The sequence below is a fragment of the Penaeus monodon genome, chromosome 37 (assembly GCF_015228065.2).
Source record: "Penaeus monodon isolate SGIC_2016 chromosome 37, NSTDA_Pmon_1, whole genome shotgun sequence".
Taxonomy (NCBI): domain Eukaryota; kingdom Metazoa; phylum Arthropoda; class Malacostraca; order Decapoda; family Penaeidae; genus Penaeus; species Penaeus monodon.
The window spans coordinates 8,529,984-8,544,983 of NC_051422.1; the positions used below are offsets into that span (position 1 = coordinate 8,529,984).

General features: G+C 40.8%; 1 protein-coding gene across 1 annotated transcript in view; it reads right to left on the minus strand.

The window, feature by feature from the left end:
• LOC119596408 (protein kinase C-binding protein NELL1-like) overlaps positions 1 to 15,000 on the minus strand; it is a 106,452-nt gene that overhangs the window by 21,303 nt on the left and 70,149 nt on the right. Inside the window, exons 2-7 of the mRNA XM_037945643.1 lie at positions 9,766 to 9,906; positions 5,127 to 5,395; positions 4,283 to 4,504; positions 3,719 to 3,874; positions 3,004 to 3,132; positions 1,675 to 1,768 (exon numbers count right to left, since the gene is read on the minus strand). Coding sequence (XP_037801571.1) covers positions 1,675 to 1,768; positions 3,004 to 3,132; positions 3,719 to 3,874; positions 4,283 to 4,504; positions 5,127 to 5,395; positions 9,766 to 9,906 — 1,011 coding nt within the window. The remainder of the gene's footprint in view (positions 1 to 1,674; positions 1,769 to 3,003; positions 3,133 to 3,718; positions 3,875 to 4,282; positions 4,505 to 5,126; positions 5,396 to 9,765; positions 9,907 to 15,000) is intronic.

Consider the following 15,000-nt stretch of genomic DNA (forward strand, 5'->3'; position numbering starts at 1 on the left):
CTGCGAAACCCAATGGAAAATCTTGATAAAGGACGACAAAATCTTTGATTTTTAATGCGATTTAAGCTTTTGTAAAATCAGGGTCTTAAAATATTTAGTTTGCTATAATAATTTTCCGCTTTTATTAAACTTTCCAAGAGTAAAACACTATTCTTAAAGATGCAAGAATACATATAACATATGTCAGAATATATAAGGATATATATTGCACAACAAATATGAACGTGATTTTATATAAGAGTGTTTAAGGAACCATTTTATAGCCAATATGTAAGGGAGTATTCCTTGTAAATGTTATAAAGAATTAGCATTGTTTAAGTATATCAGTATGTAATTATATAAAGGTGAAATTATGTTTATCCATACATTCTCTCTCTCTCTCTCTCTCTCTCTCTCTCTCTCTCTCTCTCTCTCTCTCTCTCTCTCTCTCTCTCTCTCTCTCCCTCTCTCTCCCTTCTCTCTCTCTCTCCTTCTCTCTCCTCTCCCTTCTCTCTCTCTCCTTCTCTCTCCTCTCCCTTCTCTCTCCCTCTCCTTCTCTCTCCCTCTCCTTCTCACTCCCTCTCCTTCTCACTCCCTCTCCTTCTCACTCCCTCTCCTTCTCACTCCCCCTCCTTCTCACTCCCCTCCTTCTCACTCCCCCTCCTTCTCACTCCCCCTCCTTCTCACTCCCCCTCCTTCTCACTCCCCTCCTTCTCACTCCCTCTCCTACTCCCTCTCCTACTCCCTCCCTCACTCCCTCACTCCCTCTCTCACTCCCACACACACACACACACACACACACACACACTCTCTCTCTCTCTCTCTCTCTCTCTCTCTCTCTCTCTCTCTCTCTCTCTCTCTCTCTCTCTCTCTCTCTTTCACTCACTCACTCACTCACTCACACACACACTTGTATATACACACACACTGCATACTGCATACATACATACATTACATACATGCCTTCACACACTTTTCTGTGTGTGTGTGTGTGTGTGTGTGTGTGTGTGTGTGTGTGTGTGTGTGTGTGTGTGTGTGTGTGTGTGTGTGTGTGTGTGTGTGTAAAGCTGGTTAAAGTTCAGGGCTTTTGTATTAGGTTATATATCAAGGCAAATATTAACAAAACAGCTGATTCTTCCATCTGTCGTTTTTTTTTTTCGAAAATGTTGACAGCTGATGGACCCGGCGAGGACTGAGACCTCAAACCCTTGATTGAAGTCTCAAGAACAGCTCCTTTCCTGTATCCTGCAGGGTGCGGGGATATACATATATATGTATTTATCGATATTAGTCTCCATGTGTGTGTGTGTGTGTGTGTGTGTGTGTGTGTGTGTGTGTGTGTGTGTGTGTGTGTGTGTGTGTGTGTGTGTGTGTGTGTGTGTGTGCGTGTGTGAGCATGTATGTATGTATGTATGTATGTATGTATGTATGTATGTATGTATGTACGTATTTATGTATGTATGTATGTATGTATGTATGCATGCATATGGTATGTGTGTATATGTGATGTATGCCGTGTGTGTGTGTGTGTGTGTGTGTGTGTGTGTGTGTGTGTGTGTGTGTGTGTGTGTGTGTGTGTGTGTGTGTGTGTGTGTGTGTGTGTGTGTGTGTGTGTGTCCGCGCGTGTGTTGTACAAATGTTTAGTATGGTCACATACAAGTGTGTTATAGTGCATCAGTGCAAGTGATTACTTACTGAGGCACACCGGGCAGCACTCTCCCTCCGTGTAGACTGGGTTCTTGCAGGTCACTGCAGGACAAGGTATGGGACGGCAGGTTACCTCGCCATGCTGCAAATATCTTGATATTATCAGCTATTCCATTGAATAATTATAGATGCTTCTGTACATTACTAATCACATTTATATGCATCTGGACAGAGACATACAAATGGGACGTACACGCATCATTGAACAATTATTTGCAAACATAGTAGTCTATGTGCTAATGCATGCATGCATACATAAAAAGCACATGTACACAGACTTGCAGTGCCATGTATGCACACATACAAAAGCATCACATATAACTGGGTATATACCAAACAAAGATTTCACTGCGAATTATAACCACGTAAACTGTTCTCATGAAATTACTGGTATCAATTAGTCAACTTCTCATATTAAATGCACAATATGAGAAATGGGTTTCAATGTACCGTGTTCACAAAAGATGTAGCTTTGATTATTGCTATCTCTCGATGATATGTCAGTTTATGTTATATGTTTACTAAAGTTATTGCGTGTGTTTTTTTCTTCAATGTGATAATCTGTTTGTATACAAAATTATTTGTTCTATATTGATGGTATTGTTTCGATTCCTTTCCTTTGAAAATTTCCAGAAAAATTCACTTAAATGCTATTAGATTTTCAGTCACTTTAACTTTAATTTAATTTCAGAATACATTCTTTACATACATTATGAATATTTTAGCTCTCATAAGTAAATAATGAGAACACAAAAACTCACGTTCAACACAGCACTATATTTTAGTTACTCTTCTATTACACTTAGCAAGAATGAAAATATTTCACTAGTGCTACATATGTCACTTTACAATATCTATAATATTTGAATGAATCAATGACTCTCCGATACTAATGCATTTTGCTTTAGTTTCTGTCCTGCTTATCTAGCCATATGCCAATTTTGATTAAAGACACGTAAAATGCATCAGACCATTTCTATATACGAATTATCCTTTCTTCCTGTAGGCTATAATATCTACACATGTTCACCATAATGAAGCATGGTTATATAGCATATCAATGTTTTGTTTGTATGCGTGTATGTGTACTGAAATATACTGTATCCAAAAAAATATAGCAAACAAAATAAATGTTATTTTTAGAAAAACAAAATCCAAATTCTCAGCGTATCTAAACGCAAAAAAAAAACACAAAAAAACAAAAACTGCAGTGAAATCCGCTTCATGTTTGATATTCACCAGCTGAGCCTCCACGCGCACGGACCAGGCGCGTACAACGACAGGGACAGCACAAGGTACGCACTCAAACGTACTCACCACACACGAGCAGATTTCGCATCCACTCTTCCAGGTTGCACCGTCCTGTCTAATGGTTCCGTTGACCCGACATGACCTCTGGCAATCGCATTCTTCCACTGCAGCTAGACGGGCTTCAGAGGCTGACAACTGTCAAGTTAATTTTAAGTAATATAGAGTGTTAGATTATCTTAAAATCTCGGGTGTGATTGTAATGATTTTTGCTGTTGTGGGATGGGAAGCGTTTCATTTTCAATTATATTTATGCAGGTTGGGTTACCTAGTTCCTTATTTATACAGTAAGACTATTTCATTGCGTCCTGTACGTGAAAGTATGGTATTTGATTTTCGCCTTAAGCAATTTCTCTCTCTCTCTCTCTCTCTCTCTCTCTCTCTCTCTCTCTCTCTCTCTCTCTCTCTCTCTCTCTCTCTCTCTCTCTCTCTCTCTCTCTCTCTGATGCACACACATGGAAATTAAAGCAAACACCCACGCAACTCATGCGAACACATGCAAACATACATGCAAGAACCCAAGCAAACACGCATAAACACTCACGTAAGCGCGCACACCCCCTAGATAAATCATTCCCTCTCATGTTCTGCTTTTAACCTTTGATCGATCAATCTGTCTGGTGTATTTTAACAGAATTAACAGTTCGAGTTTATTATGTTTACTACTGGCAGCAAGAGAGGATGCTGCCTTCCTCTACAATTTTCCCTTGCTCTGCTGCCTCACCCGAGATGCTAGTTGCGTCACCAGCTGCTGGAGTTGGTTGACCTGGTCTGACAGGACCTGGAACTGGCCACAAGTTGGGCATTCGGCTTCCGCTTGAGGACACTGCAGCAGATACCCCGCTGGCCCGGACACCAGACGTACGTCCTGCAGCGCACCCTGTGTAATAGTCATATCTTGCATTTGGGTTCAAAATAGTGTATTCGTCAGCAAATAAAAACCTGTAACACATATAAGTTAGTTCTCGGTATAATGGATGACAACAACTAAGTTCCTGAACGATTAGAACACAAAATTAGCTCATCTTTGGCAACCACACAAAGCGTGTTTTGAAAATCCTCTTGCCTTTGAAGTGTTTCATTCTGAACTTCCCAGCTACTCATGACTTACTTTCTGTTACTTTAAAACAACCAAAACCCACTCCACTTTCCTTTCTTTAACACCAATACTTCTCCCTATTCTCCCATCGCAACACCGCTTACCACGGAGCTGAGAGAAAAGAGCCAAAACGCTCACAACCTCACAACGAGAAACTTTACCCCGCAAGCTCCTATGCGACAGACCAACCTTAAAGAGGAAGTGCTTGTTGTTGCGCTGACCCAGAAACAACGCCATCGGAGTCTCCCGGTAACTCGGGTCTTGGCTCAGCAGGGGGTCACTGGGGTCAAGAGGCGGTGCCAGAGAAGCCAAGGCAGAGAGGTTGGTCATCGGGGGCGGGGCGAGGCGACGGTACACGCGGGAGCAATCTACCCACACCTCAATCTGGGTTCCACTGACCACAACTGAGACCTTTGGGGGATGAAGAATCCAGTGAGTGTTTTGTGTGGAAAGAGGGAGGGTGAAAAAAAAGCTTGTAAGAATAGGTATTACGCAGGTATCTATTGGTCCTTCAGCGTCTGTCCATGTGATTTTCTTGGGCAGACTAGTAGGGAGAAATGATATTAGCCAAAGGTGTTAATAGAAGGTGAATTTCTGTATGCAGTTTCAGTTATCAATAGTACAAAAAATAACACCCGAATATCGTGCTGTGAGCATTATCAACGATTGAATATCTAATTAGCGTATAGGAGAAGTAGCATAAAAGGTATATTAAATGCAATTAAACTTTTCTACTCAATATACGTGACCACTATACTCTGGCTTATTCTGAAAACTAGATTGCAGACTACCCTACCCTCCTTCCCTTAATTACTATCCTGCAATCACCATCCCCAATGAAACGTCTTAATATCATACTGTAATGGAAACCTAGAATTCACGTGGAGAACAAGCACGTGTAAATTACTACAATGTAACGATCCTTTTATATCTTCAAATGCCTCTTCGTTGGAACCAAACTTCCCCAATCGAATGCCGCGTGGTTAGCGAATCCAACCCGAGCTATTCTTCCATTTTCAGGCGCTCGGTTTACCTTGTGCCAACGTTGGTCAGCGATGCGGTAAGGGAAGACCTCGACGTGGGCCGCGCCGTTGTGGATGTAGTACAGGCGGATCTCATCCTTCCTCCCGGAGGACTGCAGCTCCAGGTAGGGCTGGTTTCCGCGGGAGAAGGCCAGGATCGTGCCCGCATTGCGATCCTCCTGCTGCAGCGTCGCCATGATGGTGAACTCACGGGAGCCGCTCAGCAGGGACGAAGCCGCTGACTGCACGGCTTCTGTTACACGAACCTCTCGGGCCTCGTCTGTGAGGAGTCAAAGTAGGGGGAAATGTAGTTCTGGTGTGAGAGTTAATACAGTAAATTTTATGGTTCATATTAACTGTATGGGACATAGGAGAGTTAGACAAAATGCTATGAGCATCAGACACTTGACATGGTAAAGAATCTCTCGAGTTTCGTCTGTGGGGAGTTAGAAAACTGAGAAATGTAGGTCTTATACGATAGTAATCGACTGCGGTCTAAAATGTGACTATTTACTCCGAAAATCTTTTAGGACTGTGTGTGTTAGCTGTGCGTAATGGGGGGTAGACGGAGAGGGAGAGAGGAAGAGAGGGAGAGAGGGAGAGAGGAAGAGGGAGAAGGAGAGAGAGAGAGAGAGAGAGAGAGAGAGAGAGAGAGAGAGAGAGAGAGAGAGAGAGAGAGAGGAGAGGAGAGGAGAGGAGAGGAGAGGAGAGGAGAGGAGAGGAGAGGAGAGGAGAGGAGAGGAGAGGAGAGGAGAGAGGAGAGAGGAGTGAGGACAGAGGAGAGGAGAGGAGAGGAGGAAGAAGAGGAGAGACGAGAGGAGAGGAGAGGAGAGGAGATGGAAGGAGATGAGAGGAGAGAGGGGAAATCAGAGAGAAAAGAAAAGAAAGAAAGTACATGTGAGTACACACTCTGTAGTTACTATTAAAAACTAAGATTCAAAAACTTTATGGCGCCAAGGAAAGTAGAACGAAAATGTTCAAGTACTCGTTGCATTAGACAATATATTTTGTACAGCGCAATGCTCTCTTGTTTTTGGTCGTGTATCTACTTTTCTGATTGCCAAACACTGTTACGGATTGTGAACACGAGGCATTTAAACCACATTTAGCCAAGCAGTAGGGCTATAAAGTTTTTTTTCTTGACCCGCATGGTTCAGGCTCACTAGGAGGGGCTGATCTATGCTATGTTTTTTTCGCAGTTTATTCCAAGTTGAACTGGCAAAAAACAAAGCATGGGTTATACCCCGGAGTATATGACATTAGTTATATTGCTGTCCGCCGCTATATACTGTATAAATATTTCTGCCTGTACATGCAATATAAATAAATGTACAAACACACACACGCTGCGTGTGAATGTGTGTGTTTATACACATTTACATATATATATAAAGATTTAAAACCATATTTAATCAAGCCTTTCTTCTCTCTTCCTTCTTCTCTGATATTTCGCCTCCTCCGTAGTCTATATATCCCTTCTCACGTCTTTCATCACGGCCGAACCACTTGCAAAACCTCAAGATCAACCACAGCGCGCGAAATGAAGAAAATCCCGCGCCAAATTAAAACTCGGGAGAAACGGCGTGCGAAACTCATAACAAATGCAAAGGGGGAAGGGAAAAAATAAAACACACTGGATAAAAGGACCTCCCCAGGCTCCTCTGAGAATGTAAAATTAACAGGAAGTGTGGATAATAAGACGAGAGACGAGCGACGAGTTAACCAAGGAATGAGAGACATCCACTTTAAAGAGGGCGATGGCACTACCGTAAAACGCGGAGGCATCTCTTGCCCGCATTCGCCAAGAATCGCGGGAGAGAGAGAGAGAGGGAGAAAATGAGGAAAGAATGAGGGGAAAGATGGTGGAAGGGAGGGAGGGAGGGAGGGAGGGAGGGAAGGAGAAAGGAGAAAGGAGTGAAGGGAGGGAGTGACGGAGGAAGGGATGGAGAGATGGAGGGGGGGAAGGAGGGAGGGAGGGAGGAAGAGGAGTAAGCGAGTGATATAGATAGATAGATAGACAGAGAAATAGATAGATAGATAGATAGATAAATAGATAGATAGATAGATAGAATTAGTTCCCCATCACAGACCTACTCTTGATGTGGATAGAAAGTCCAAAAACAAAGCAAACGTGAAGTCATTTCAAAGATTTATTTTCTGACAATGCAAATGTCCGGAACCCCATAAAAAGGCTAATAAAAGTCGCATAATTTTTTATCATCCATAATGCAGGACATTCATACACATTCTAACACTCGCGCAGTACATCAAAATTACCCCGGCATTATTCTAAAAAGAGTCGACGCGGGTAATTTACCTTAAAGCAGAAATAGTCCGAAAATAAGGAATGAAAATAAACAAAATTACTTGAGAAAATTACTTGAGAAAGAAAATCACTCGAGATTATCCCGAATGGTTTGGATAAACTCGGCCGTTCGCTGAAAAAAAAAGAAAAAAGAAAAAAGAAAAAAAAAAGACGATCGGCGCGAGATTTTTTTTTCGAATCTCGTCTCCTCTTGAAGTTTCGGTTTGTTTTCGAATGGTGTGATTTGTTGTAATCTTTCTCTTGCGAAGGGATGTCGAATATTTTTTCTTCCGTGAATAAAATGAAGCAAAATGATGAAAAAGGGGGAAAGAAAATATAATACCGAGAAGGGGAAATTTTAAAATAGTTGGATTTATCGTTTTCATCGCACCAGAGGAAAGTAATGATTGTTTGAAAAAAAACTTATTCGAACACTTGAGGGAGAAAATTTAAGCCGATGAGACCGAACCGCGCTGGAAAGTCCGACACACACACCAGTCTAAAGGGAGAAAGATTCGCGAGAAAACAAACAAACAAAAAAAAACAAGATACACACACACAAAAAAAACTCGATTTGGAAAGTAAATTCACACGAAAAGGAGAAGAAAAGACTCAGGCTCGACGAAGACGGATTGTGCCAAGGAAAAAGAAAGACGTATGAGATTCTCAGCGAAGAGAGAGAGAGAGAGAGAGAGAGAGAGAGAGAGAGAGAGAGAGAGAGAGAGAGAGAGAGAGAGAGAGAGAGAGAGAGAGAGAGAGAGAGAGGAGGGATGGAGAAGATAAAGGCAAAGAAATTAAAAGAAAATAAAATTAAAAAAAAAGCTGGATAACCTAGATAAAGACGGAATAGCAACCAAATATACGAAGAAAAAGGGAATAAGAAAAATAAGACAAAAGATTCTAGCCAACAACATAAAAAGGATATATTAAAGTAGATAAATTCAGCTCGACAGAACACCGTGATACACAACACCTTCATGGATTTTGCACGCGGACGAGTTCATTTCAACTGACGAAGAAACGGAACTGGCATTGTTATTTTCCTTCATAATCCTATTCCCATTTTATTCCCTAAAAAAAAAAAAAAATACCTACGATATGTATATATACATTAAAAGCCAAAATAACACATGTCAAAAAACAAGCCATCCCAAGTCAAATCCACTTGGAAAAAACAGGCGATTCCAACGTTATCTCTCTTTAGAAAGAAAGGGAAAAAAAAACGATGGAAGCTGACTCAGACAGATCCACACGTGAGTCATACTTGAGATAGGAAGGAGGGAAAAGGGGGACGAGCTAGGACATAGGAAGGAGGGGGACACAGGAGGGAAAGGGACACATGAGCAGATGGGGAGGAAATAACAGAGGAGGACACGTGAGAGAGGACACAGTGGTACACGATAGGGGGGATGGGCGCAAAAGGATAATCGATAAAGATACAAGGTGGAAACCCAAGGATACGCGATAAAGATAGACAAAGAAAAACAACCGAAAAAGATGGACACACAAGGATACGCGATAAAGATGGACACAGAAAGACACACGATGAAGAGGGACACACGAGGATACATGATAAAGATAGACACAGAAAGACACACGATGAAGAGAGACACATAAAGATATACGGCAGTGGAAACAGAAGGACGCACGATAAAGATGGACACACGAGGATACGTGATAAAGATGGACAGAAGATACACAATAGAGATGACCAAACAAATATCCTCGATAGAAAAAGACACATACGGAGGGAACAACGGAAGAGGACACAAAAACACATGGTAGAGGTAGACACGTGATAAAGGATAAAACGAAAACTCACGGCAAATGAAGGCACACAAGGACACGTAGAGGAAAAATATAGAAGAGGACACACGAGAACACATGATGGAGGAAGTGACATGAGGCGACACGAGGACGAAATCGAGGATACATGAAAACACATGCAATAAAAGATCCACAAACACACAATGAAGAAGGCCATAGAAACACACGATAAACAAGGGCATAAGACACACAATCAATAAATACAGAAATATACAATAAAGAAGGGCACAAAGGACACTCAATAGAACACACAAGAACACACACCATACCCACTCACCCCCCACCCCCCAACGGCCCACTTACATACCCACCCACTCTCTCTCTCTCTCCCTCTCTCTCTCTCACACAAACACACACACATACACACACACACACACACACACACACACACACACACACACACACACACACACACACAACCCCCACCCACACCCACCCATTCACACTCCCCAACCACCACCCACACCCACCCACCCACCTCACCCTAACCACACTCATCCACCCCCCTAAGGACTCACCCTGGAGAAATACCGCCGGGGCGAAGGGCCTAGGACCTCGAATCACGGTCAGGCCAGGGTAGCTTGTGTTCAGCAATTGCAAGGACTCAATGACGTCCACCTGCCTGCCGATGCCGCCCCCGCCGCTGCTGTCTGCCATCCCTGGAAACGCGAAGGAGTGAGGTTAGTGTCTTTGCCAAGGTTAAAAAAGGGGTCGTGGGTTGTTATTACTAGTATTTTTATTATTATTATTATTTTTTATTTTTTTTTTTTACTTTATTTATTTTTTTGTTGTTTATTGTTGGCTGGGTTTTAGAGGACCCTTGGAGTGAATTATGATATGCAATGGAAGGAGTTTTATAATATATGCAATAAGGAAAGGTTTACTTACTGTTCGATGATAGACATAGATAATAAAAAAAAAAATCCTATCGCAAAAGGAGAAATAGACAACAGAACAAAATCATAGAAAAAAAAAACGATCTGTTAGGCCTACTTAAGGACAGGATGCAAAGATGACTCGATCCTAAACACATGGACACTTAACTATAGAATCATAATATAAAAAAAAGAAAAAAAAGAAAAGAAAAGAAAAAAAAAATCTAGCAGCATATGGGACCAAAAGATACCCTGATATACTGAACTACAACATTGGCATCTAAAGTATGAGGGTAATCACGGCCTCATATTTTAATCAAAACGAAAGAGCAACGATCGCATACCAATATGAAGATACATGAAGGGAAAAAAAAAGTTATAGATCAAACACATTCTTTTTCTTCGTTCTGAAAGCTATAAGAAACTAAAATTCATGGCGCCGTCTCCCTAAAAAAAAAAAAAAAAAAAAAAAAAAAAAAAAAAAAGCTCTTCTTCACTTCTTCGCTTTCCGTCTTCTAATTCGGCTTTTCCTTTTATTTCTTTTTTTCCTTTCCTTACTTCTATCGACTTCTTTTCGTATTTCCTTCAACTCCTTCCCCTATCTCCCCCTTTTTTTTCCTATTTTCTATCTCCGTCTCTTCAATCTTTTCCTGAATTCCCTTTCCGCCTCTTCACTTTTTTCTTAATTCTATATCCGTCTCTTCATTTTTTTTCTTCATTTCCACATCCGCCGCTTCACTTTTTTCTTCATTTCCTCGTCCGTCGCTTCACTTTTTCTTGAATTTCATATCCGCTCCTTCACTTTTTACTTCATTTCCATAGCCGTCTCTCTCTCTTTTTATTCCATCTGCGTCCCTTCATTTCTTTTTTATTATTATTATTATTTTCATGATTCTTCAACTTTTCTTTCAACTCGTCCTCACCTTGAAGTAAACACTCTATGTATTTTTTCCCGCTTTCTTAATTTTCTTTACTCTTTTCCCTTAAACTGCAATTCAAGTCGAGTACGAATATGTAATATGTGTATACGTATGTATATTTGTATGTATGTATGTATGTATGTATGTATGTATGTATGTATGTATGTATGTATGTATGCATGTATATGTATATATATATATATATATATATATATATATATATATATATGCATGTATGTATGTATGTATACATGTGTATATATAGAGATATACATTATATTGTGTGTGTGTGTGTGTGTGTGTGTGTGTGTGTGTGTGTGTGTGTGTGTGTGTGTGTGTGTGTGTGTGTGTGTGTGTGTTGTGCGCGCGTTTCGTTCGTATACCTGACAGACTAGTCTATTACAACTATCATTCTTTACGCACAATTACATACTTTTCATTTTGACATACCTGATACCAATTATCTATCCCTATTTCAGAATGGTTAATGACCTATGAGTTCCGATGTACCTAATTACAATCCCTATACGTAATTATTATCACTATCTTGGTACAATTAAGCACTCCGAACATCGAATTTGCACAATCGCCATTTTCATGAGGACGAATAATCATGCAAACCTCAATGGCGAAAGGCAGGGGCAGACAAACACCGTCTAATTATAATCTCCAATCATTATTCAGACAAATTGGTCTATTATCTGAGTTTGTTTCTCTCTCATTCTTTCTTTTTTTTTCTTTTTCTATCTTTCTCTCTCTCTCTCTCCGAATGAGGGGAGAACTGAGACTGATAATAAAGGAGACCGAGCGGAAGAGGGAGAAGGAGAGGGGACAGGGAGAGAGAGAGGAAAAGAGAGAGGAAAAGGGGGAGAGAGAGAGAGAGAGAGAGAGAGAGAGAGAGAGAGAGAGAGAGAGAGAGAGAGAGAGAGAGAGAGAGAGAGAGAGAGAGAGAGAGAGAGAGAGAGAGAGAGAGAGAGAGAGAGAGAGAGAGAGAGAGAGAGAGAGAGAGGGGGAGAGAGGAGAACGGTAGGAGAGAGAGGGAGAGGAAAAAGAAGGGAGAGAGAGGAGAGAAGGAAGTTGAGGAGAGGAAATGAGGAGAGGAGAGAGAGAGAAGAAAGAGAGGGAGAGTAAAGGAAGGAGAGAGAGAGAGAGGAGGAGTGGAGGGAGAGAGAGAGAAGAGAGACAAGATGATACAAGGACAGGAGAAAGGGTGAAAGGAAGGAAGGAGAAGGGTTAGGGAGGGAATGAGCAAAAATCATGACATACACAAATATAGTGGATTCTCATCTATCACTGCAGTAGGAAAGGAATTTTGCTCTCAGCTGCGGTTAACACTGACACCAAACACACCTGATAAACAGTGGCTTCCCGATACTGTGCTCCCTACTTATCTATGTACAAATCTCTCTCTCTCTCTCTCTCTCTCTCTCTCTCTCTCTCTCTCTCTCTCTCTCTCTCTCTCTCTCTCTCTCTCGCTCGCTCGCTCGCTCGCTCTCTCTCTCTCTCTCTCTCTTCTTTACATACACTTATACATATAAAAATACACACATAGGTATACAGTATATGCATACATATCTTTTCGACAAGTTGGAGTATTATTTGTTTGTGCATTTTTTTTCTCACAATACTTAATAGATAAATAGCAAATTGTATCCAAGACCACCACCCATTTTTCTCTAGTTTTCTTCCTGGAACATCTGACACATTTCCCATCGAATGAAAAACGATATCGCTCTCTCTTTTCTCTCTCTCTGTCTGTCTCTTTTTCTCTTTTTGCCCGCCTGCCTGCCTGCCTGCCTGCTGGCTGTCTGTTTCTCTTCTCTTTTTGCCTATCTGTCTGTCCGTCTCTCTGTCTGTCTGTTTTTTCTGTCTGTCTGTCCGTTTTTCTCTTTTTGCCTGTCTGTCTGTCTGTTTGCCTGTCTGTATTTCTCTCTTACACAGAGACAAATGGTCCCTAACTGCCAAAGACGAATGCATTTTCTGATAATTTTACAAGAGACTGAGAAGCATAACATTCCAGCGTCTAAATGAGAGAGAGAAAAAAAAAGAAAAAAAAACGAAAGAAAAAAAAAAAACATCCAAGAAATAATTGCACCTAGAAAGCAATCAAAAAAACAATCAGACTTTCGCTAAAACCAACCAAATCCAGTTTCAAGATACACCTCTACCACAAATCCTTAAAAGAAAATCAAATTCCCAGCAGACATTTTTTTTTCTTCTAATTACGGATCGCACCGGCAATGGATTCCTTCAACTGAATCCCAGACCCGTACGCGGATCCGGTTCAGCGCCCAAACCTGCTCAGCAAGTCCCTGGCCATGGGCATCTCCCCAAAAAGAACTGTTTTATCACAGTCCGTCAAGAATTTTCCTCGGAATTCTACTGACAAACTGATTAAAATAATGGGGATGATGATAATAATAGTAACAATAATTATAATAGTAACAATAGTAACAACTACAACAACAATAATAATAATAATAATAATAATAACAACAGACCAACAACTAATCTATTTAATCAATAAACGCTGCCGAAAACCTCTTTCTTCGACGGAGGTAATGATCAATGTTTTTATGCCTCATGCAACTAACTACACTTCAAAAGTAAATTTGTAAATAAAGTATGAATCATATTTAAACTCAGGCCTGTCATTGTTTCAGAAAAGACAAAAAAGAAAATAACAGGAAAGCAGGAGGAATGAGAGAGAGAGAGAGAGAGAGAGAGAGAGAGAGAGAGAGAGAGAGAGAGAGAGAGAGAGAGAGAGAGAGAGAGAGAGAGAGAGAGAGAGAGAGAGAAGGAAAAGGGAGAGAAAGAGAGCATGAAAGGCATAGCTTATGCGTGTTTTGAAATAAACAATAAACATATTCTCACCTGGCACAGGGGCTTATAAATAGCCTTTTGTAAATACCACAGCAGATAATTTAATAAATATGTATCCAATTTTATTCCAGCCCCATTTTAGCTTTCATGTCCTCGAAATATTTACAAAACCGTTCCATCCATTAAATGCGCAACCCGGAAATATGTGAAAATAACGTCTAAATCCATACGATATAATGTGAAGGATTTCATATAAATGTACATTTTTGTTACAAAGAGTTGTCTATTGTATATGCAAACACTAACATACACAATGTATTTGTTTTCCGAAATAAAATTTCGTACTATAACTCTGTTAACGAGTTTGTAAATGTATGATGACAAATAATCGCTAGCTATTCAAAGAATAAAAACATTTTCATATTTTGTTTTTCTTTTGCTTTTAGTTCCAGACAAAAAATTCGGCCTACGGATTTTTTTATTCCATTTTTTTACGTCTGACATTAAAAAAAAACATTCAGTAGTAAATGGAATAAAAGAAAACTTTTAACCCTTCGTTCATTTAAGTAAGTAGCGTCGTTCCAAAAACGAAATAAGGTTCCAAGAATTCTGGCTCTGGAATAAACAGCTTCCACCTCATCGTAAACACGCACGCGCGCGCGCGCGCACACGCACACGCACACGCACACACACACACACATGTATACACGTAAATATATATTCACACACACACACACATCAATTTGTCTAATTGACTGTCTGTCTGTCTGTCTGTCTGTCTGTCTGTCTGTCTGTCTGTCTGTCTGTCTGTCTGTCTGTCTGTCTGTCTGTCTGTCTGTCTGTCTGTCTGTCTGTCTCTCTCTCTCTCTCCCAATCTGCCAATACGTATTCTTTCTTTCTATCTTTTCGTGTGTCTATCTGTCTGTCTGCCTCTGTCTGCCTGATTGCATGCCTCACACATGCACAATCCCTCAGCCTTCCAATACGTATTATCCAATGTTAAAAATCCCCTTTTTCGCTACAAAGCCAATCTGACATCCGCCCTTTAGCGGCGCCCTCCCTTCATCCTTTTAACGACTCATACCTTTCGGACATTACATCAGCCTATGTCATTCTAGCGTGACACTCACTATCA